Consider the following 24,342-nt stretch of genomic DNA (forward strand, 5'->3'; position numbering starts at 1 on the left):
CAACCTATGAAGCTCTGGCGAACCCTATGCCCAAGAGGGTTAAGGCAGTGCTGGAAAATAATGGTAGCCACATAAAATATTGACACTTTGGGCCCCATTTGGACATTATCACTTAGGGGTGTACTCACTTTTGTTGCCAGCAGTTTAGACATTAATGGCTGTGTATTGCATAATTTTGAGGGGACAGCACATTTGCACTGTTATACAAGCTGTAGACCCACTACTTTACATTGTAGCCAACTGTAATTTCTTTAGTGATGTCACATGAAAAGATATACTTAAATATTTACAAAATGTGAGGGGGTGTACTCACTTATGTGACATACTGTATGTGTCTGGGTGAATGAGAATGAGAACTACTTTCCAGTTCAGGCCAAATTTATTTTGGGAGCAACTGGGCAAAAGGAAGAAGCCTGACGCCTCTCACTTGTAGGCTAAAAAAAGCTGCTGGTTTAGGTTATACATCAGTTTAATGAAATGCACCCAGTGTGGGCAGTGAGACACCAAATGGCAACTATGGAATCATTGACAAAATAATGAGACTTCATGCACAGATTTGGAAGAACTACTGAGACCTTGAATATGGTGATGCCAGAGAGAGTTTTATTTAGGGAAAAAGCAAGCACACTCAATCTGGTGTGATAATACCAAGCATTGGCAACAGTACCAAATACCAGGGCTTTTTTTTTTTGTAGCAGGAACTCTTTTGCATATTAGGCCACACACCCTTAATGTAGCCAATCCTCCAAGAGCTTACAGGGCTCTTAGTTGAGGGCCTACTGTAAGCTCTTGGAAGATTGGCTACATCAGGGAGGTGTGGCCTAACATGCAAACGAGTTCCTGCTACAAAAAGCCTTGCCAAAACACATTCCTAAATTAAGATGCAAATATTCCCGTCTATGCAGCATGTATTACTCACGAAGGGAGAGACAAGAAGGTGAAGTAGAGTAGGAGGGTGAAATTGGGACTGAGCAACATTGAAATAAGTAAATTGGAAACTCTTGCTCTATGTCCATTCTTGATTAAAATTACCATTATGAATGCAATTTGGCTGTGTGTGAGTTGCCAGGTCATTGGGTGCTTCAGTTTTCTATATGTATAACCCAGAATTTTCAAAAGACCTTCATGGTTGCATTTGCATATCCAACAGGAATTCTTGGTATTATTATTATTATTTTTTTTTTTTGCAATTTGATCCTACACATGTTTGTATGTGATCTGTTGATCCTATGCATCCAGTGTATGTCTAAATACAAAAGGGTCTAAGCAGCTGTATGTAAGATTACCACTTAAGGCCCCAGTCACACAAACACACATATATGTACATACACATACATATTTGAGAATATGTGCTATTGAACAGCTTGACTTAGTTCTGTGACTAAGTTGTGAATAAATATTCATAGAACTGTGTTGTAAGGCTGTATAATTATGACCTAGAAAGGGAAGATTGGATTTGGATGCTTGCCAGCTACCCAGTCAGTATTAATGTCTTTTTTCCATTTGATCCTTTGGCATCATTAAATATTTCTACATTCTCATTCCTCAAGGATGCATAGAGTTCAGTCCTTGAGATCACTGATTATTTTTCTCATTAACAAATTTCTCAAAGAAGATGGGCACTTTTCTTTCCAAAGGGCGTTTCATAGGGGAGTCTTAACAAACTTAGCATTATCTTCTATTAAGATATAATATGCTGTCAAAAAACTAATGTAGTTAATGGTTCTGCTGTATTAACGAATTTTTTCATGGAAGCTAAAATTAGCCTTGTTTTCATTTAGAAGTGGCACCATCTGCAAGTCCCAAGGAAATTGGTGACAGAATGTACCTGTGCAGTTAGCTATCCACTTAATATCGTGGAGAAATACATATGTAATGATACATAGGAAACCAAAATCTATGTTGATTTTGCACAAAAGCCATAGAGGAATGTCGGGGGGGGGGGAACTATTTATTATTTATCTCCATTTTAAAAATTAAGATTGCTGGGGAAAACATGAACAACCTCAGATATGCAGATGATACCACTCTAATGGCAGAAAGTGAGGAGGATTTAAAGAACCTCTTGTTGAGGGTGAAAGAGGAGAGCACAAAAGTAGGCTTAAAACTCAACATAAAAAAAACTAAAATCATGGCATCCAGCCCCATCACACCGTGGCAAATAGAAGGGGAAGACATGGAAGTAGTGAAAGAATTCACATTTCTGGGACCCAAGATCACTGCAGATGGTGACTGTAGCCATGAAACTAAAAGACGTTTGCTCCTTGGGAGGACAGCTATGGTGAACCTGGGCAGTATAATAAAAAGTAGAGACAACACCTGCCAACTAAAGTCCATATAGTCAAAGCAATGGTATTCCCAGTAGTAATGTATGGCTGTGAGATCTGGACCATAAGGAAGGCCGAGTAGAGAAGAATAGATGCTTTTGAGCTGTGGTGCTGGAGAAGAATCTTGAGAGTCCCTTGGACTGCAAGAAGATCAAATCAGTCAGTCCTAAGGGAAATCAACCCAGACTGTTCCCTGGAAGGTCAGATGCTGAAGCTGAAGCTCCAATACTTTGGCCACCAAATGAGAAGGGAGCACTCACTGGAGAAGATCCTGATACTGGGAAAGACAGAAGGCAAAAGAAGAAGGGGGTGGCGAAAGATGAGATGGCTGGACAGTGTTACTGAGGTAACAATTACGAATTTGAGCAGACTTCGGAGGATGGTGGAAGACAGGAGGGCCTAGAATGACTTTGTCCATGGGGTCGCAAAGAGTCGAACTCGACTGTGCGACTGAATAACAATAATTTTAAAAAGAATATTTCTGTCCCACTCTTGAGGTAGTGTGTACTTAAAAATCACAACAAAACCAAACCTCCCATGCCATTAAAAACATGCAATTACTATAAATAGCATAAAAACAATCCATAAAACAAAAGCAGACCATTAGAAAGCTGATAAAATGAAACCCCTTATTTAAAGCCATGGTCAAAAGATGCGTGTCAGCCTGGTGCCTAAAAGGGAAGTAGGTGTCAGACAGGCCTCAAGGGATAGGGCATTCCAAAGCCCGGATGCCACCACAAATAAAGCCCTGTCTCTAGTCTCTGTCCATCTCACCTCTGAAGGTGGGGGCACAGAATGGTGCTTGAGAGGCAGATCTTAACTGGCAGGCTGGATAATGTGGGAAGAGATGGTCCTTCAGGTGTCTTGGTTTGATAGATATTTCTTGCAGAATGATAGATCTGTCTTGCAAAATCCATTGTGTTGTGTTTTATTCTGCACACTGAGATGCAGTTGCAGGAGGACTATTTTAATATTTGCAAAATCTGTAGGTACATCATCACAGGAAAGCATTCTGATAGTTGAACTTCCTACAGTGACATAGGAAAATAGACCAGTAAGAGTAATTCTGCTGTTAGTCTGATGCTAATTAAGGTCAACTTTGCTATATCAAGTAGCTCTCAAAGCAAATTAGATTATCATTGAATAATATTGCATGTGAGTATATTTTAAGACTATAAATAAAAAAGACATTCCAATATTTAGCATTTCAGTTGCATCACAGCCTATTTATTTATTGCATATACATGAAGACCTTAATTCTTGATACTGCTGTATATATCAGAAGTCCTTCAGAACAAGTTAATTTTGTTCTGACCTGACCAGCTGTCCCTTGTTTCTCAAGAAGGCTGATTTATCCTGCTGTCCTGCCTGAGCTAAAATCAACTGCAGGGCTAGATTTCTAGAACGTTATGAAGTTTGGACATGGAAGTAATATAGAAAGAAAAAATTAACTTATGAAATTGGCTTTTACCAAGTCAGACCGTTGGCCTGTCTCATTCAGTATTGTCTGAGCCTTGTAAGGTCCAGGAGGATTGGCTGCATCAGGGGTGTGTGGCCTAATATGCAAAGGAGCTCCTGCTAGAATTCCACCCCTGACTGTAGGCAAGGGTATTCTTGAGGGTGTGGAAGCAGATTTTGTCAAAAGTCTTGATTCCTATGCTGTATGGTGTAACTTCAGATGTCTTCTAAATTAAAATTCTGATGATGCTCCAGTGGAAGCAGGAAAGGAAGTGCAAATAACACATTCTACATTCTCACATCTTCGTGTTAAACTGGTTTCTATGAGGCATGCTGTTGTGTTGAGGAAAAATAATGAGTGCTGTGATATACCAGCACCAGTTTGGTGTAGTGGTTAAGTGTGTGAACTCTTATCTGGGAGAACCGGGTTTGATTCCCCACTCCTCCACTTGCACCTGCTGGCATGGCCTTGGGTCAGCCATAGCTCTGGCAGAGGTTGTCCTTGAAAGGGCAGCTGCTGTGAGAGCCCTCTCCAGCCCCACCCACCTCACAGGGTGTCTGTTGTGGGGGAGGAAGGTAAAGGAGATTGTGAGCCGCTCTGAGACTCTTCGGAGTGGAGGGCGGGATATAAATCCAATATCTTCTTCTTCTTCTTCTAAAAGAGTATTCAGCTGACTGGAAGAGAAGGCAACATAATATAGCATGATCTCATTAGATCTCAGAAGCTAAGCTGGGTCAGTGCTTGGAAGGGAGACCACCAAGGAAGACTCTGCAGAGGAAAGCAGTGGTGAACCACCTCTCTTTCCCTTTGTTGGGGTTGCCTTAAATCACACATACTGTATATAGCCAGGGCCAGCCCTAGACTGTCTGGCACCCTAGGCAAGGCTAATTTCTGGCGCCACTCCCCGCCCTGATAATGTCACTGAGTCACATGGGGGCATCCCCAGAAGGCCAGCGTCCTAGGCAATTGCCTGGTTTACCTAGTGGCAGGGGCGGCGCTGTATATATCTGACTTGAAATACAAGTACTTCTGTTTTGAAAAAACCTGGATTTCCATTTGACAACACCCAGGCAATTGAGACTAGGTTTGTTCAGGAAGCTGTGTCAATGGTCTTCCTTCTGCCTAGAACGGATAATGTAATAATGACAAGGATGTTTTTGCAGATGATCAGAGTGCCTTCTCCATACTCCTGACTAATCACAACACATTCCCACATACCTAGGATTAGAGAAAAACCTGCTGGTTCAAACAAGTGATTTCCAGGCAGGTCCTTCTTAATTTTGATATTAAGCAGTACTCCCAGGCTGCTCAACTTCAGGATCACTAAAAAAAACACCCTTGGTCAGTTCTCCAATAATTCTGTCAAATCAATTATTCCCAAATTATACTTAGGGAACTGAAGTCAGGAAATTGTAGACTATCAACCGTGTGGCTGGCTCTTGTAGACTTCATGTGTCCCCTCTGATCTTTGCATGTAGGCTCTTTCCTCAATTGTTAACACTTCTCTAGCATCTCATCCCCCTGCCCAAGATGAGATGTAAGCCTGACTGTCACGAGCAAGGGCAAACCCCTGTAAAGTCTCCAAAGGAGACCTTTTATCCAATAGCCTCTGTTGTTTTCGTCTGCTGAGAATTCCGTTCCCCAGCTCATTCTTTAATCACACTGTAATGGAATTCTCCCTAATGGAATATTGCTTGTCGTTTGGAAAACTTGTCAGGTTTTGAAAGCGGGCAGAGCAAAGGGGGTAATGATTGCCTTGAGCAAGCTACATGTATTTTTTTCCCTTTCTAAGTATCCCGGGTGTGCAGGTATAAGTGGCCCCAAGACACTCATAACATTAAAAGCTGGTGCAAACTCAGCAAATCACACTCTTCGTTAATGATCTTGGCAGCGTTACAGAGGTCATTTTCACTTTGTTCGGTTTTATATGCAACTTCTGTAACACATTAGGCATAGCAAATGTTTCTCTCCTTCTTGACACTGAGCATTTAGATCTTTATTCCACCCCCACCCCCCAATTTCAGTATCCAGATTATGTGCCAATGTGTTGGTGGGTGGAAAGGTGTGTGCAGGGGGAAGGTTGTACTTTCTAATAATGCTTTATTTTTCTTCTGTGAGTGATGTAAAATCCAGTGCAAAAAATTAGTTGGCTCCTTCCCTCCCCCACCCCACCCCTTTCAAAACAGAATCTTTACATACTTTTGTCCTACTCAATGTGGATTTCCCCTCTGCTTCCTCTTTAAGAATTGCTGTCCTTCAATTGTTTTTGAAAATGCTTTGATGCGATTCCTTTTCAAGGTCTCCCCCCCCCCCTCTCTTAATGGACTTGATATTGATTGTTTCATCTTGATGTCTCAGCCTGTGGAATATGCCCTTGCCCTCTCTCCCTCCTTCATAAATTTGAGTTGCAGGGGGTGACCCTATCCATGTGATAAATAATAGCACTCCTAATTTGATTCGGCTGTCTCTTTCTGTCTGATTTTTACTAAACCAAAGAGTGTTCCATGTCCCAAAGTGTGTAGAATCCAGTTGTATCACTTAGTGACAGCAGAATTTCTTTTCCATGTATGTGGATTATATTTATTTAGCTTATTTATAGCCTGCCTTTCTCACTGAGACTCAAGGCAAATTACAGAAAAAGAGGGAAAAAATAAAGGGAAAGAAGTAATCATACAACATAAGACATTACATCTGGATTTGAAAATAATAACCAGATACATTTTAAAAGTGGGAAAGTCCTGAATGTTAGCAGAATGCTATGTGAGGAAGGTAAAATGAGATGGAGATACCGGTCTAAATTTTTTTTCCATTGTAAAATGGCTGACTCTTGTTAGTTTGAGCCAAACTAGGCATTACAGCAGCTACAGGTCCAACCCATGGCCACCAGGGGCATTTTAGGGGGGGGGGAATAGTGATTTAAAAATGCTGCAAGGGCCTAATGGGGGCACTAGAAGAACTTGTTTTTCCCTTCATACCTTTTCAAGTGTCAAAATGGCTGCCCACAGCTCTTTCCATACTTGAAAAGGTGTGGGTGGTGGTGGTGGTGGTGGTACAATATGGCCTGATCTGCACGTGCCATGGACCCAATCAGGATCTGACTCTCATTTTTTTTAAATGGTCAAAATCTTCTCTACAATGGCTTTGGTGGCCATAACATCTAGTTTGGCTCCTAACTGAGAAAGTATAGGATTGCACAGAGAAGTATTTAGGGAGAATTACCTGGGCCAAAGGTACCAAAAAGATCAAGATGCTGAAAGTTAATGGACACTGGAGATTAGGTTGCAGTTTTCCCACTAATAAAGATGAAAAGATAAATGCTGCAAAGGAAAGAATCTTTAACAATTGTATAGCCCCTAAGCATTTCCCATGCAACTTCATCAGGGCGAATCTTTCAGATTCTTTTAGTTCCATTCCCATTCTTTCCTTTGCACTAGAACAAAGCAGGAGTCAAGATTCACCTTTAAGACCGACCAATTTTTATTCAGAATGTAAGCTTTCGTGTGCTCTCTTAAGCACACTTCATCAGATGAGGGGATCAGGTATTGTGAGCTGAAATACAAGCAGTTTGTTGATTAAGAGGGCACATAAAACAATGTAGATTGGGTGGACTACAACTGTGATATACGTGTCCTTTTGTGATTCACCTAGATTTGCAGAAACACCATTTGGCAGGGAATTTTATTACCTTTTATGGCTATCCAGACCAAATGGCCAAGCCACACTGTTTTATGTGACCATGGAATCAGTTAGCTTGCCCTCTTAATCAACAAACTGCTTGTATTTCAGCTCACAATACCTGATCCCCTCGTCTGATGAAGTGTGCTTAAGAGAGCACATGAAAGCTTACGTTCTGAATAAAAACTGGTTGGTCTTAAAGATGCAACTTGACTCCTGCTTTGTTCTTAGGGTTGCCAAGTCCAATTCAAGAAATATCTGGGGACTTTAGGGGTGGAGCCAGGAGACTTTGGGGGCGGAGCCAGGAGACACTGGGGCGGAGCCAGGAACAAGGGTGTGACAAGCATAATTGAACTCCAAGAGAGTTCTGGCCATCACATTTAAAGGGACAGCACACCTTTTTAAATGTCTTCCTTCCATAGGAAATAATGAAGGATAGGGGCACCTTCTTTTGGGGCTCATGGGATTGGACCCCCTGGTCCAATCGTTTTGAAACTTGGGGGGTACTTTGGGAAGAGGCACTAGATACTATATTGAAAGTTTGGTGCCTCTACCTCAAAAAACAGCTCCCCCAGAGCCCCCGAAACCTCCAGAACAATTCCCCATTATACCCCATGAGAATCGATCACATAGGAAATAATGAAGACGTTTCCCTCTCCCCCCCCCCTCTTTCTGGCCAGTCTGAAGCAGCGGATCAACGTCTCTACTCACCATTTGCTGCCAGCTTCTTCACAGAAACACACACAGACACACCATCCTAAATGGAAGCCTTTCAAGTCAAGCCTCTGGAGGTGCAAAGGCACATGGTCCTTTGCCGGCGGGGCTCCCTCTCTCCCCCCCTCCCCCGCCAGCCAGCTGATTGGGACCGGAAGCAGCCTGGGAAAACTGAAGAAAGGCTGCTGCGATTGGGGCTGGGTGGGATGGGCAGGGCAAGGAAAAGCTGCTGAGATCGGGGCTGGGTGGGAAGGGCCGCCATCCCCCCCCCCCCCCCGCTTTCCAGATTTTTGGCTAGCGGGGGAAGAAGGCTTCAAATCGGGGGTCACCAGGCAAGGCAGGGGATTTGGGAAGCCTATTTGTTCTACTGCTTGGATCTATTTCCTTTGCACTGTTTGTCTTTTCATCTTCATTTTGCCTTGGTGTGGCCCCTTTTTCTTCATCAGTTTTCTACTAAGACAGCCTGGAATGGAATAAGGGAAGAGGGAGGGAAAAGATGCCAGTTAGTGGTTAAGAACCACACTGGGGGCATTAAATGGTATTTACAAATTTAATCCTGGAGTGTTCGTGTTTCAGTTTAGGGCCCTGAGGACAGCTGAACCTGGGCTAAGAGCTAGGGGTAGAGCATGGATAGGTACAATGTTTTCAACTTGATCCTGAATTAGAGAAGGCATGAAGTGCTGTTTGAGTAGGTAAGGGAAGAAGGCCATCTCCTGCTTATATAAGCCAGGCCTAATCAGTTAAGTGTTGGAAGTTTCCTGTCAGTAGTTACCAAAGCGGGAGTTTCACAACCTTATTTAATTCTTTAACCAAGTTAGATGCAGAAGGTCTGAGCACTTAGGATTGCCAGCTCTGGGCTGGGAAATACCTGGAGATGTTGAGGGTGGAGCTTGAGGAGCGTGGGGTTTCAGAGCATCTGAAATCATGCCATAGAGTCCAAAGTGGCCATTTTCTCCAGCTGATCTGATCTCTTTTCACCTGGAGATCAGTTGTAATAGAGGGAGATTTCCAGCACCACCTGGAGGCTGGCAACCCTATCATTAACCTAGACCATAGCTGTAGGCAGGGCTTTTTTTGAGCAGGAATGCACAGGAACACAGTTCCGGCTGGCTTGGCACCAGGGAGTATGGCCTAATATGCAAATGAGCTTCTGCTGGGCTTTTTCTGCAAAAATGCCCTATGCTAAACAATGGTGATGTCAGGGTGTGTGTGGCCTAATGTGAAAATGAGTCCTTGCTGGGCTTTTTCTACAAAGAAGGCCCTGGCTGTAGGCCACAAGGTCTGGCACAAGGAGAGCCAGTTTGGTGTAGTGGTTAAGTGTGCGGACTCTTATCTGGGAGAACCGGGTTTGATTCCCCACTCCTCCACTTGCACCTGCTAGCATGGCCTTGGGTCAGCCATAGCTCTGGCAAAGGTTGTCCTTGAAAGGGCAGCTGCTGTGAGAGCCCTCTCCAGCCCCACCCACCTCACAGGGTGTCTGTTGTGGGGGAGGAAGGTAAAGGAGATTGTGAGCCGCTCTGAGACTCTTCGGAGTGGAGGGCGGGATATAAATCCAATATCTTCTTCATCTTCTTCTTCTTCTTCTTTGGTAGAAACACTGGACTCCCAGACAATTGGTATGTTTAATTAATATTAATTAATTATTAATTAATTAATAATAATATTAATTAATTAATATTAATTAATATTAATTAAACATACCAATTAGGTGCTCAGGTATTAGGTGCTCAGAACTGGCATGCCAGACCCCAGAAAGACCTCTGCCCAGAAGCATCCTTACAGTAGCTTTCTCATTCAACCTAGAATACTATTTTGTTTGTTGATCATCCTTAGGAGCTCAATTGTTCTGTTTCCTCATATTGTTCTGTGTAGTTTTAGGCAAGTGTTGAAGCCACTGGGGGTATTTGGCATCTTGTTTCAGCATTTTGCCATCTTGGAGTAGGTTTATTGTGTTTTCAGTGGCATACCAAGGGGAGGACGCTTAAGGAAGCAGTAGGGTGGCCAGATCGTCCCGGTTGCCCGGGAAAGTCCCGATTCTGGCCCCCAATTCCCGCCTCCCGGGCTGGCTATACCGGGACCATTAGAGGTCCCGGTTTAGCCAGCAGGGAGCCGGCGGGCCGCGCGCGCCACGCGCCGTCGGGGAAGGCGGCGAGTGAGGGACTGAGTGTCCCTGCGCGTCCCTGCGCGTGCACACGGCGGTGTGGCGGGCTCTGTGCATGCGCAGGGCCAGGAGAGTGGGCGGCGTAGGGCCTGCCACACCGCCGTGCGCACGCGCAGGGATGCTCGGTCCCTCACTCGCCGCCTTTCCCGACCGCGCGCGCGGCCCGCCGGCTCCTCTCGTTGGCGGCGGCAGCAGAGGGGGAGGCGGTGGCAGAGGCGGCGGAGGCGGCGGCGGAGGTGGCGGCGGAGGCCTTGGCCGGAGCGGGAGGCGGGCCGGCGGTGCCTGCGGCGGCGTGGCGCGAGGCCCCGGGTCGGTGGGCTCAGCCGCCTCCTCCTCAGCCACTGCCAGCCCCACCAGCAGCGCCGCCAGCAGCACCAGCCGCCGCTGCGCCTCCTGGCCAGCCCGCCCGCCCGGAGGGGAGGCCGCGCCCTGGGAGAAGGTAAGCCGGGAGGGAGGGAGGGGGCCGAAAGCGGGGGGATGGCTGGCGGGAGGGGGCGGCCTTCCTTCCTTCCCTCCCTCCTCCCTTCCTCCCTCCCTCCTTCCCTCCTTCCTTCCTTTCTTCCTTCCTTCCTCCCTCCTTCCTTCTTCCTTCCTTTCTTCCTTCCTTCCTCCCTCCCTCCTTCCCTCCCTCCTTTCTTCCTTCCTTACTTTCTTCCTCCCTCCCTCCCTCCTTCCCTCCCTCCTTCCTTCCTCCCTCCTTCCCTCCCTCCCTCCTTCCCTCCCTTCCTTCCCTCCCTCCCTCCCTCCTCCCTTCCCTCCCTCCCTTCCCTCCCTCCTTCCTCCCTTTCTTCCTTCCTTCCTTCCTCCCTCCTTCCCTCCTTCCTTCCCTCCTTCCCTCCCTCCCTCCTCCCTTCCTTCCCTCCCTCCCTCCTTCCTTCCTCCCTTTCTTCCTTCCTTCCTCCCTCCTTCCCTCCCTCCCCTCCCTCCCTCCCTCCCTCCCTCCCTGCCTCCCTCCCTCCTTCCTTCCTTCCTTCCTTCCTTCCTTCCTTCCTTCCTTCCTTCCTTCCTTCCTTCCTTCCTCCCTCCTTCCTTCCCTCCCTCCCCTCCCTCCCTCCCTCCCTGCCTCCCTCCTTCCTTCCTTCCTTCCTTCCTTCCTTCCGTGGCTCTCAAATATCCGATGTTCATGTCTTGCGGCTCTCAAACATCTGACCTTTATTCTGTGTTGATCTTTTGTTAAGCAACTCTGGCCACCCCTGGAGTAGACAATACTGACTTTGGTGGACCCAAGCACTGATTCAGTGTAAGGGAGCTTTGTGTTTGTGTCTTCTGGTGCAATTTTGTTCTCAAATCCTGTATTTACTTCATCAGTATATGGGATAAGGCACTTTCTCAACTGTGCTGCATAATGCAGCCTATTTATTTTGTCCTGTTTGCTCTGTTGGCTCTATCTGCGCCACCTTCATCACTTTCGGGGTGTGGATCCCCCAGTGGGGTGGTCTCCCGACTCCCTCCGCCGGCTGTTTCTGATAGCCCTGCGCCCCCTCTTTCATTTGATATGTGTCCCGTGTGGGTGCCACCCTCCCGCCGGGAGATGCCGCAAAATGAGCCCCCTTGAGGCTTATGGCGGCAGGGCTCGGGGGAAGCGAGCTAGACTGCTGTTCTTTTGAGGGGTTATAGAGTGTTTCGAGCCCGTCCCTGTGGCATCGGTCCCATCGTTGTGGGACCCAGGGGGCCAGCGCAGCGGTCCGCTGAAGCAGCCTGTCGGTCACTTCCGGGTTCCTGTCCTGCATCTCGACCTGTGTTATTAGTTGATATATGTAAATTATGGTTTTATATGTTTTATGGATTGATTGTATTTTATGATGTTGTGAGCCGCCCTGAGTCCGCTTCCGGAGAGGGCGGGATATAAATGGAAAGTAATAAATAAATAAATAATAAACTTCTTCAGATACAGCTAGAATGTGAGTGTCCTTATATCTTGGAGAATAGAGTGATTTTACATGCTGGCATTGGTAATGAGTCAGGAAACCTAGGTCTCAATTCAGTTCAGGAGGATGCATTGTCTTGAGCTTCATGATTAGTTGCAATTCAGCAGTTCTTCTTTCTACTTATCTCCCTTTGAAATCATTTTGTAAGAATTGCTACTCTTTGGTCAGCAACTGAATGTTCTGGAAGGTTAAAATGTTCTCCCACAGGTTTTTAAATATTGTGGTTTCTAATATTAGACGTATGTCCATTTATTTTTTGCATCCTCCTACACTGAATCCTTCTGGACCGAATAGAGACTTATGTCTCATTACCAGTGCTGATATCTCCATACCTGCTACCTCTCTGCATATCACACCTTATCCAATCATGCCTGCTGTTTTAATTAACCTGCTATAGCCATTCATCATCTGAAATCATCTTTATAAAATTTATATCTATTGGCATTATATTTTATGGCACACATGGCTGGCTCAACAAAGTGACATTTATGTCAAACAAGTGAGTTCAATACCTCTGGTAACCTTTCTCTCTCCCTTTCCACTCAGCTCAGCCAGATCTTTCAAAACAATAGGATATTTCAGCAAGATGAAACAACCTTTCCTCTCTTAATTTCTCTCCCTCTTTTCCACGTGTTTCTCATTCATTTCTGTCCCCCCCCCCCCCCCCAATCTCAGAAGTTAAGCAGGGCCAATGTGGAGGCAGGCAACGGCAAATCTTTCATTGGCACTTTAGCATAATAAATGTCAGGTTTGGTCCTAAAGTATTTAGACATTTCTGTTTGCAAATTACAGTTAAAAAAGCCAGGATGATAAAATCTTCTCCATTAACTCATCCAGTCATTGATCAATATAATGGAAAGACTCATTCAAGTTTAATGGATACTCTATAGGGGAAAAAGCAGTCAAGTGGCTTACAGAAAAGTCAGAATAGAGTTTAAAATGGAGTATAACTAATTTTCTGGATCACAGAAAAATGATATCATAAGTAATTTATTCAATAAGGCTTTGCAGAATGCATTGGGTTGGCTGTAAATCTAAAAGTTATGGAGGAAAACGCTGACGTCTCCTCTGCATTCCCAGTAGGAAGCTGCAAACATGTTGTTGTGATCCCATCCCATATGCCTTTATCACTTTAAGATTATTTTTTTCTCCACAGTCATCATAGTTTAGCGAAACATTTGTAATTTCCCTATGTTAATATGTTATGCCTAATTGACATTGCTCACAGTGTGCTGTGAAATATGCAAATATCAAACTAAAATGATCAGGATTCCCCCCCTCCCTCTGTTTTTTCTGATGCTATATTGATGCAATTGAGGTTAGGCCTCCTACTGCACACCCCTGTGTTAAAAATCTATGAAGGTCCCTAGGCTTCCTTGCTGTGTTCATACAGTTTCCTGTGCTTCCATCATGGCTAGCAGCCATTTTGACTAGTAGTGATAGCCCCGTCCTCCATGAATTTGTCCACTCCCCTTGCAAAGCCTTTCAGGTGTTGGAAAAGGCAATGTCTGGTGTACAAAGAAGAAGAGAAGACCCTGCAGGGGTAGCAAGAAGACAAGTAGGATAGTCAGGTCAGCACCTTCTCTCGTATTAAATGCCTTTCCTTGTTTGTCCCCAGATTGCTACTCTTAGGGCAATTTCCCCCTTCTTGGAAGTGTCACACTCATTCTTACCCTCTTTCTCAGCTAGAGATGTAATTAGGAACGTTTCTCTCTCTTTCCTCTTTCCTATTAAGTATGTTGATTCCTAAATAAACCTTTATCTACTTTTCAATTGTGTTGTGCACCGTTGCTGTGTTAATTACTCTGCCAACATTTTTGGCAGCCATCACCACATCCTGTGGCATTGAGTCCCACAATTTAACTATGAACTGTGTAAAAAATGCGTTTAGAAGAAGTTTCAACCACCTCTTGATGCAGCCAGTCTTTGTCCCACTTCATGTCTCTTGCGGCTACACTGGAGGATGCACCATTCTTTCCATAGTAAGGATATGCAGTCTAGCATCTAAAGATTGAACTATATAAGACAAGAGAGTTGGGACTGGCGTATGTGTTAATGGGCTACAGCAAGTGTGGCCAAACTTGCTTAATGTAAGAGCCAGAAGTCAGAAGTTTGAGAGCTGCAAGGAAGGAAGGAAGGAAGGAAGGAAGGAAGGAAGGAAGGAAGGAAGGAAGGAAGGAAAATAGATGGGAGAAAGAGAGGTAAAAAGAAAGCAACTTTATCTTTAAATGGCTTGACTTGGAGAAGTGATTTAAAGAGAAATGCCTTCTCCAAGCTGGCTGACAGGGCAGTGGGGGCTTTGAGAGCCATACAATGTGTGTGAAAGAGCCACGTGTGACTCCTGAGCCACAGTTTGGCCATCCCTGGGCTACATAGATAGCCAGGGCCAGCACATTCCAGTAGACCTGGTAGGCAGCTGCCTGGGGCACCAGGCCTCCCTTGCTGCACTGCCCTGCCACTGCTGTACTGACCCTTGCCTCTGCGGGTGTGGGGGCCTAGAGTGCCAGAAACCCCGGCACCAGCCCTGCAGATAGCTCTGCAATTGGGTGAATCGTCATTTTCCCTGTGCTATGTTTTGATCCCAACCAGGGTCCAGCATGCTTGGGAACTCAGCTCCCAGCAGTGTGATGTATGGCTGATGGCAGGGGTGTTTTGAAATATGGTTCAGTCCTAAGTATTCTGAGGCACCCCAATTGCTCAGAGCTCACCTGGTGCACAATACATTGTGTCTTTTAGGAATGTTCTGCTGACTTTTTTTTTTTTTTTAACATTCTATGCATTTACTGTAGGAAGTAACACTGGAGTAGCTGTAGACAATGAACCTGATGGGTCAGGTGTGAAGTGGCTGAAATGCCCAGTACCTTCACTGCGTGCTGATTATTCTGCACAAATGTGGCCTGGTAAAAGTAGGCTTATTAATACTTTTATGTATTAGTTTGTATTTTGAAAAACCTTCAGAATCAGTGCCCTCTTGCCACAGAGTGCAGCCAGCGTAAGATCTCCTGTCCAGGCTAAAATGGGATTGTCTATGTCAGCCTTAGCCCATAGGGAATAGACCATATAATACAGAATCATATGATTGTGTCCTTATATTTTAATTATTAGATTTGCTTAACGAAATAGCTAGGCATGGAGCTATTCAGTAAACTGCAAATGGCATGCTTGCTTTTATTATAGAAATTATATCCCTTGGCTCATAAGCAGAAGAACTCACTTGTAGCTTTGGAAACCTTCCTAGACACATTGGCTATGGTCCAGAAAGCTCATTTATTAACCACTATTGCTTTAAAGGCCTGTTCACTTGCCCAGTTTTGGGGGACTGAGAGGGCAGCATTGCTTTTTCCAGAGCACGCCTCCCACTACCTGCCTAAAATGTCTTCATTGCTCGTATTTCACAGCAGATGAGTTTTATCAATGTTTGTCTTCTGAGGAAGAACATGCCCTGAGTACTGTATGCAGAGATTTCTCCTTTCCTGCTGCAGCTTTATTTGCATGTGTATCTTACAGCAAGTCAGGAAGGGGTCATGGCTCAGTGTAGAGCCTTTACATGGCATGCATAAAGTCCCAGGTTTGATCCATGCATAAAGCAGCTAAAAAGCTCAGGTGAGGTGAAAGACATCAGTCTGAGACTTTGGAGAGCCACTGCCAGTCTGAGTAGACAATACTGGCCTTGATGAACCAATGGTCACTTTCCGTATAAGGCAGTTTCATGTGTTCAAATCTGCAGCAGCCCATTTCTGCTTGCAGGCTGTACTCTCTGAGGAGTTTCAGCATGTAGATGCTGTAATTCACACTCAGAATCCCTCTTATGTGACTTTGAAGTCAGGTGGATTTTTTCACATTACCCATTGGACTGGATTCAAATTATTGACAGTGATTCAGTGAACATTTTAAAATCTGAAACGCATTTATCAAGTTAAGCACCCAAGACCTATTGTTTTAGGTTGCGTTCTTAATTACACAAGCAGTCAAATCTTCTTTCAGCAGGGTAACGTTCTCTCATTTGACATAGGTTTAATTACCTGTTCTTGTTTGACAATGAACACTGTGTGATATTACCTGTGGTTCCGGCTGTATTTTAGAGCTGTGCTCTCCCTGTTTTGTGCTTGTACTTCATATGGCATGCGAGTTATGAAGTGATTTCTTTCCCCCCATCGATTTGGTTAATTGTATGCTTTTTCCCCCCCTCTTGTGCTGTGCGGCTGATAACCATGCTAGGACCTTGCAGTGGGACACAGACCCTTCCGTCCTGCAGCTCCAGTCTGACTCTGAACTTGGGTATTTGTCCACTCTTGCTTTTTTAATGTTATTACTTTATTTGCAAGAATTATGTTGAAATTGCTTCTTGAATGGGCTTTTTCTGTGTCATCCTGTGTATTTTTAAAAAAATACAACTACACTGAATCATTAACATCCTAACCTGGCTACATGAAATTTGCATCATTTGGGAGAAGCCAGGACTTTTTAAGCAGGAACGCAGTACTGACTGACTTGCTGCCAGGGGTGTGTGGCCTAATATGCAAATGAGTTCCTGCTGGGCCTTTTCTACCAAAAAAAGCCCTGTGTGAAACAATGGTGACATCAGAGGGTATGACCTAATATACAAATGAGTTCTTGCTGGGCTTTTTTTCCTGTGACAAGATAACTAAAACCTTCTGAAAGGATTGCTTCTGATTATTTCATCTCCATTGAAACGGGTGGGAATGGCACTGTAAACTTTTAGGGAGAAAAGAATTCCTGGGATGTTCCCAAAAGAAAACTACTCATTTCATTGTAGATGAAATGTGCTTAGAGTGGCATGTATGTGGAAAGCATGGCATTCATGTATAAGAACATGTATGTCTAGAAAGTGATACAAAGGTAAAGATGTTCTTCACTTTGTTCTGTGTTCATTGTGGGAAATGCTCCATTTTGTTCCATCCTGGACCTAGTGTTTTCATATTTTCTCCCTAATGGGGGACTCAGAGCAGGTTGTCACATGCTCTCTTTGAATCTCTGCCATATCCATACAACAGCACCCCCATGAGGTAGGTTCGGCTGAGAGGTTGTGGCAGGCCGAAAATCACCCACCAAGCTTCTGTGGCTGAGCAGGAATGCAGACCAGGATGTCCTGGGTCCTAGTTCAACAGTTTGCCCACTGCCGTACCAGCCTCAGTCCTTTAAGTAATGTGCAGATGTAACTGTAAATTAATTAGACCATGGATGAATAGTTTTAAAGGACTCAAACACCAAGTATAAGGCTGGACAACTGTCTGTCTAGTGCACTGAAAGTTTTTCCGCTTTAAACAGGGTTCAGTTTAGTTACAGTTCTGCTATACAGCTTATACATATGTGTATACACATTCTTCTTACTAAAGTGAAGCCAGTAGGGGAAAAGGGGAAATTGAAACAGGAGTGAAGTGGTACTGCAAGATCTCTTCCACCTTGTACAAAATCACAGCCCTCATACTAGCTCTGTCCTAAAACAACAAGCATCTTATTTATGGCAAAGATAAAGGCTAATGGTAAAGGTTCTAGTGATGTTATTGGACCGGGCATTGCACGGGAGGGTTGCAACTGGAATGTGCTTTAAAATGTGTGTGGGTGTTTATTCATGCTCACAGCTTAACATTTAGAAGCTCTGAGTTTACTTAAAACATGAAATGCTGGCCACTGTGCCCACCAGAGGCATGTTCTGCTTCATGGCAGTTGTAAACAGTTCTGAAACTGCTTCTGCTCTGCTGTTCTCCATCTCAGCCCTCATACAAGAAGTCAAATGCTCTGTTAGAGCAACTGTTGTTTGTGGAAGCACACCTCAGTCCCCAACTCTTGGTTTGTCTTGTTTGTTTTCTTGTTCTAGCCGCCGCCTGCACAAGCTTGGTGTTTCAAAGATTACCCAGGTAGACTTCTCACCTCGGGAAGTGGTGTCATATTCGAAGGAAACTCAGACGCCTCTGTCTACTCATCGGTCTGAAGGTCAGTGCTCCTTATAGAGTGTCTTAATCATTTTGAAATGTAATGCCTTTGATCAGTGAGAATATTATGTGAGACATCTTCAGCTCACCATTGGATTGATTATTCCTATGACTGTCTGTCTGAGACCTGTGTGAAGTCTTCCTCAGCCCATTGTTCTTACTGGTTTCTCCTCCTCCCTCTTCTACCCCACTTCTCAGTCTCCATACATCTGTTCCAATGATATCTTTTCAGATCACACTGCAGAGGAACTGAGATTGTGCCTTTAGCTCATGGGCTTTGTGCAGACACAGCATCCAGTGTCCCCTCTCTTCAGCCATCTCCTTCCTCTTCCTGTCCTGTTCCTAGACTCTATGATTTTTATTCTAAGCAAACTCATGTTATTTTTTCTTTCAATTTACAAAATCTGCTGATGAGGCCATTTTTATGATGCCTTTTTGCACTGGAGTACAAAATGCAGAAGCAACACATCAGATGCAAAGGAAGCAGCATTTTCCCTTAAGAATCACTTTGAGGATGATTCTTTCCTGCTCATTGTTCATATGTGTTCTAAAGGATGTGTTGGAATACATCATACTGGCTGAAATACAGTCTGCACCTGAATATTACAGGAAGTAACCCTGAGCATTTACCCAGAATAGTTAGAAACTTCATGCTATGACATCACAGTAAACTAGCCTATGACAGGATTTTTTAAAAAGCTAACCGCAGTGTTTAGGCTGTAATGTTTTTAATTGTTTATTGTTGTATTTTCTGCTTTCTAAATTGAATTTGTAGGCTGCCTTGAAGGCCAATGCGTTGGAGAGATGGTGTAGATTTTTTGGGGGAAAATTGAAACATTAATCTGCACATGGTGAAATGTTGCTGCAATGAAAGTATTTTGTATAGGTTTAATAAAAATTACAACAAAATGCTTTATATAGAATTGCAAGTATATAGTAAGACCGTGGAGAGATCTTAAAAATACTTTACTTAATTACCTGAGTTTTAAAGGAAATGTATAGATTCTGAGGACAGCAAATGTTTCTATAATGCACTGGATGAATTGGGATGATCTTTTCAAATTTTTGGCAGGAGCCAGCACACATAGTCCCTTAAAATGATAGCCTAGGCCTAATGATCTCTCACACCCTAGTTTTTCTCTTATAGGTTCACAGGTTCATATGGCTTTAGTAATAGCCATGTCACATCACAGACAAAGATCATCATACAATGGGCTTAATCTCATGACAAAAGTGATCATACAAACTAGTTGCACTCATTTTCATAGAACAGCAGAGTGCTGCATTCATTTTTGCTATCAGGTGTAAAGTGTGTGGAAGGTTCATAAAAGAAGAGAAGGAAGATAAAATGTAAACTGCTTTAGACAGTGAAAGATATATGTCAAGGCTGTGTACTAGATCCTTTGGAGTGTGGTACAAAGCTCAAATGTAAATGTAATTTATTCTTACTGCTGCACATCAAACTTAACCTCTGGACTAACCCAGTTCTATGACTGTCAAGTTTTCCTTTATGTGTTCCTTTAAGTATCCTCATAAGGCATCTGTAAGAGCCAGGGCTTTCTCATTGAGATCAGTTTTGCAGGCAACTCCTTATAGTCAGAGGGTTGGATCGTGCCAGCTTTTTCACACAACCTTGCCCAATTTTACTGCTGATCACAGTCCCCGTTACTCATGCAGATCCCATGACATTGGCATAGCCTCTTTAGTAGAGAGGCTGGTTGGATTCAACTCAAAAGTGTTCCATGTCACCAATATGGACACGGAACAGTTTCCATCATTCCTGTTGTCTCTGTCCATGGTGGAGGGTTGGAAACTCCCTTTCTAAACAACTAGCTGTGTCCCCAATTGGTTTTGTTGCTCACTCTTTAAATAAAAACATCATTCTTACGTGAATCAGTTTATCTTCTGTGGGAAATCTGTAGCTTTCTTTAGACAAGGAGAAGCAACATCATTAGTTTTACTCAGGGCTTTTTTTGTAGCAGGATTGCCTTTGCATATTAGGCCACACACCCCTGATGTGGCCAATCATCCTGGATCTTACAGTAGGCCCTGTTCTAAGATCCCTGTAGGTTCTTGGAGGATTGACTACATCAGGGGTGTGTGGCCTAATATGCAAAGGAGTTCCTGCTACAAAAAACCCTCTGTTTTACTTACTGTATTATTGAGAATGCTCTCGGGTATATACTTCTGTCTGTTCGTTAGAGATGTCTAGGAGCTGGAAGATATCTTGAGCCTGGCATAGGGATGCTGCAGAAAAGTTTTCTGACTCCTATGGATAAATTATCCTTTATTCAGCTGTAATGTGTAGGTGTGGTTGCCATTTAGAGTGGTATCATCCTGTTGTGAGGTTCCGCACACTTCCCATGGGAACATGGACAGTGACTGAATTTCTATGAACTTACATTGTAACAAGATGAGTGTTTATTTTCAAGAGTTGAAGCCTGCTTAGAAGGGACCCCATAAGTTCCTCAGGCTAGTTCATTTTGTTCTCATGTGTGGGCACAAACTGCAGTTAAGCAGAAATGATACCTCTCAAACAATCCTCAGATTCTCAGAAATACCTTTTCATTTTGCATACCTAATACATGTTTTATCAAGGCAGGGTGCATGGTGTTCCCTGCCTCATTTGGTTCTCCCCCAAATCCTGTGAGGTACATTAAGCTGAGAAAATGAACTTCAGGGCTACTGAAGATTTGAATCTATAATCCTCAGTTTTGTCCAGTGCTTTTATCAACATCCATTTCAGGGCACAATGCAAAGTCCTGGTTCTTAGCTTTAAGCCCTTAAGTGCTGTCGCTAGGGCACTTGAAGGACATTTGTCCTCCCATACTATCTACTGTGCCAGCTGAAATCTGCCTCATCTCTGCCCCTTGTCAGAGGTGAGGCAGGCAACCAGAAACAGAGCGTTTTCCATGGTGGCACCTTCGTTGTAGAATTTCCATTGTTTTGAGGCCTACCCTACTTTTGTTTAAACACCTGGCCAAAACATTTTGGCTGCGATCACACACATGAAATAATACACTTTCAACTAACTTTCAGTGCACTTCCCAACTGGATTTTACTGTGTGAACTGTCAAAATCCATTTGGAAAGTACATTAAAAGTGGATTGAATGTGCGTTATTTAGTGTGTGTTATTGCATCCATTTCTTTTAATGCAAGCTTTTAATTAAGGGATTCACCTTTAAACGTTGTTTAACATTGTTGCAGTCTGATTCAAGCTTGAGAACTGTTTGATGAGACTCATTTTAAGCTGTGAAATGTTTTATGCTGCTTTTATGGTGTTTTATGTTTTATTTTGTAAGCTGCCTTGAGGAGGTTCTCCAGGGGTGCAACATAGACATTTTCTAAATAAATAAACAGTAATTATTACACCTTATTGTCTTTATTGTTACTTTACATATTTCCAGAATGGTCATGGTGTAGAACGCATTCTGGGGTCAAACCTGGAGCTGTCGATGGACAGGGGTAGGAGAATGTTATGCTGTGGTAGTCCAGAAAAAGAAGGAAAAATGGGCTTTGAGGAGGATTTGTGTGTTGGTTGATGGATAAAGGCTGGAGGATGATTTTACAAACAAGAAGAGAGTAAAGAAATATGGAATCATTGGAGCAGAATCATGTACATTTGTTCCTCTAATGATATAAGAACTGACTGAATAACTTTTATTAGTGATACGTGGTTTCAAACTATACTAAAACAGTATTTCTTCTTCAAAAGATGGAATTTAATTGCAGTGTATCTAACTGCAATCTTCTGAATTTGTTGAAAAGCTGTTATTTGAAGCCTAGCTAAGCCTAACCTGAGATCAGTCGGCATAAAACTGATTGGAAATTACTACTGTGGTGTGCATTGGAACTGGAATTTATATATGGTACAAGTTTATTCTCTTTTTTTCAAATAGTAAGGTGTTGAAAAGGACTTTTTTCATGTGTTTCAGACATTTTCAAAGAGTGCCCTCTAGTGGTTTAGTTGAACATTAATACAGTGGATTAAACTGAGGAGAAATTGATTAGATGCTATGATGGAAGCACTTAAGTTTAAACACATTTCTGCCCCAGTTGTGCAGAAAGAGAGGGCAGTAGTATTATTTCAATAAAAGTTGAAAAGCAGATGGGGAGTCAAAAATATCTCCCTCTCTGCTGAGTTCCTACAGCTTATTTTTGTGAATGTTCTCATCAAATGTCTCTTCTGTGACATTTGATTTGGGTCTGAGACTGTAGTCCCATGCACACCTACTTTGGAGTCTCATAGATGTCAGTGGAATTTTCTTCAGAATAAACATGCAGAAGGTCACAATTCACAGCTACACCTACATTCTTCCAGAAATTGATAACTTTGATCTCCGCGTTAACTGTAATTTTCCTCATTTCTTTATGGTGGCAGGATTGGGAGGAATCGACAAAATCATTGTTATACTCATTTATTTAAAACACCCTGCCTCTCTTTCTCAAAGAAAAAAATCAATGAAAAGCAATTCTTGCATTATTTTTGAAAAGGGGTTAGACAACATTGTGGATGGGTCTGATATCTTTACCCAGAGAGGTTAAATGAAATTTTGCCTTCAGAATTGGCATCTCCCTCATCTTACTAATTCTTTAACTTACTAATTATTCACCCTGTTCTCATTTGTATTCACTCAGGGGTGGAATTCTAGCAGGATCTCCTTTGCATATTAGGCCATACTGCCTTGATATAGCGAATCCTCCAAGAGCTCTTTTTTGTAAGCTCTTGAAGGATTGGCTACATCAGGGTGTGTGGCCTAATATGCAAAGGAGCTCCTGCTAGAATTCTACCCCCTGCAGGGCTTATTTTGAGCAGGAACACACAGGAACACAGTTCCGGCTGGCTTGGTGCCAGGGGGTGGGCCTAATATGCAAATGAGTACCTTCTGGGCTTTTTCCACAGAAAAGCCCTGTGTTAAACAATGATGATATCAGGGGGGTTGGCCTAATAGGCCAATGAGTTCATGCTGTGCTTTTTCTACAAAAAAAGCCCTGAACCCCTGTATTCGCTCATTATAATATCCCAGTGTAATTATATCTTTGAACAGGAGCACTTTTAAAATTCATGATCACCTCCTCCCCCAATTTTCTAAGCAAAATTGCATATGAATTTCAGTCCTATTTATGATCTTTGCTTCCAGAAGATAGTGAATAATTTTAATAGTTATGATTCGGCATGGATACAAAGCGAACCACAAAACATGATTCCGTGCACAAATTGGCCAATTTGTGGTTTGATCTGAACTGATTCAGAATGTGGTGGCTCGTCTGGTTAATTTTCTCAAACAGCTTGATGCTGATTCAGTCAGTTCCTAAGCAGTGCTGGGGGTGGGCTTCCTGGAGCCCTAGAGACACACATAGCAGTTGTCCATATCTTAATTGGCAGCTCCAGAGCCAATCACGGAGTTCACATTGTGCAGTATGAAGAGAAAAGAGTTAGTTGTGAGCTTTCCTGGGGGTACTTGCTTTGACGGGCTATAACTCAGACATTCCAAATCCAATTTTTACCAAATTTTGAAGGTGGGTGGAAGAGAGCCTGCTGATGAAGACTCCCAGTGAGTTTTACACCAAATGAACCGAATGAAATTTGGATCAGAAATCCATTGAATCACAAAACAAAATGAACCACCATTTTCTCTGGTTCATGCTCATCCCTAATTATGATTCGCTAGTTATGATCTCCCCATTAAGTAGTGATTTTTCTATTAATGTCATTAAGTGTGCACTATAAAATGCTTACTGAGTGAATGCAACATGGTGGCAGTCGTTTCACTGAAAACGGTAGGCCTTCTGTTTCCTCTATTGTATGTACAATTTCTGCAGTGGAACCTTTCACACAGTAGAAGCAGTTTCTGTTTTTTTAAAAATCAGTGCCCAAACCCTACATGCTCTGTCACTTCCATAAGTGTGCAGTGAGTGAGCAACCTAGTGAATACCTAAAGCTTTAATCTGGCAAGCCAGATAAAGTAGCGTTGAATTGAACACTGAGATTTCTTTCTCCTTTATGTCAGCCAGAGAATATTCTGTGACTGACTGGAGGCTCTGTTCAAGCTTATAGCAGGTGGACTGGATCTGGCACGTGGTCCATCAGGGCTCTTCCAGGTGCTTCCACCCACTGCCTCC

The 24,342-nt window shown here is 43.5% G+C and overlaps 1 protein-coding gene across 6 annotated transcripts in view; it reads left to right on the top strand.

Annotated features, from left to right (window-relative positions):
• Window positions 1-24,342, top strand: part of DYNC1I1 (dynein cytoplasmic 1 intermediate chain 1) — a 233,051-nt gene that overhangs the window by 11,738 nt on the left and 196,971 nt on the right. For 3 of the 6 annotated variants that reach the window (XM_060248536.1, XM_060248537.1, XM_060248539.1), the window contains exons 4-5: window positions 16,483-16,542; window positions 18,104-18,219. In XM_060248536.1, the coding sequence (XP_060104519.1) occupies window positions 16,483-16,542; window positions 18,104-18,219 (176 nt within the window). The remainder of the gene's footprint in view (window positions 1-16,482; window positions 16,543-18,103; window positions 18,220-24,342) is intronic. The other 3 variants (XM_060248538.1, XM_060248540.1, XM_060248541.1) reach the window with 1 other exon arrangement.

Source organism: Heteronotia binoei, chromosome 10 (genome assembly GCF_032191835.1).
Source record: "Heteronotia binoei isolate CCM8104 ecotype False Entrance Well chromosome 10, APGP_CSIRO_Hbin_v1, whole genome shotgun sequence".
Classification (NCBI taxonomy): domain Eukaryota; kingdom Metazoa; phylum Chordata; class Lepidosauria; order Squamata; family Gekkonidae; genus Heteronotia; species Heteronotia binoei.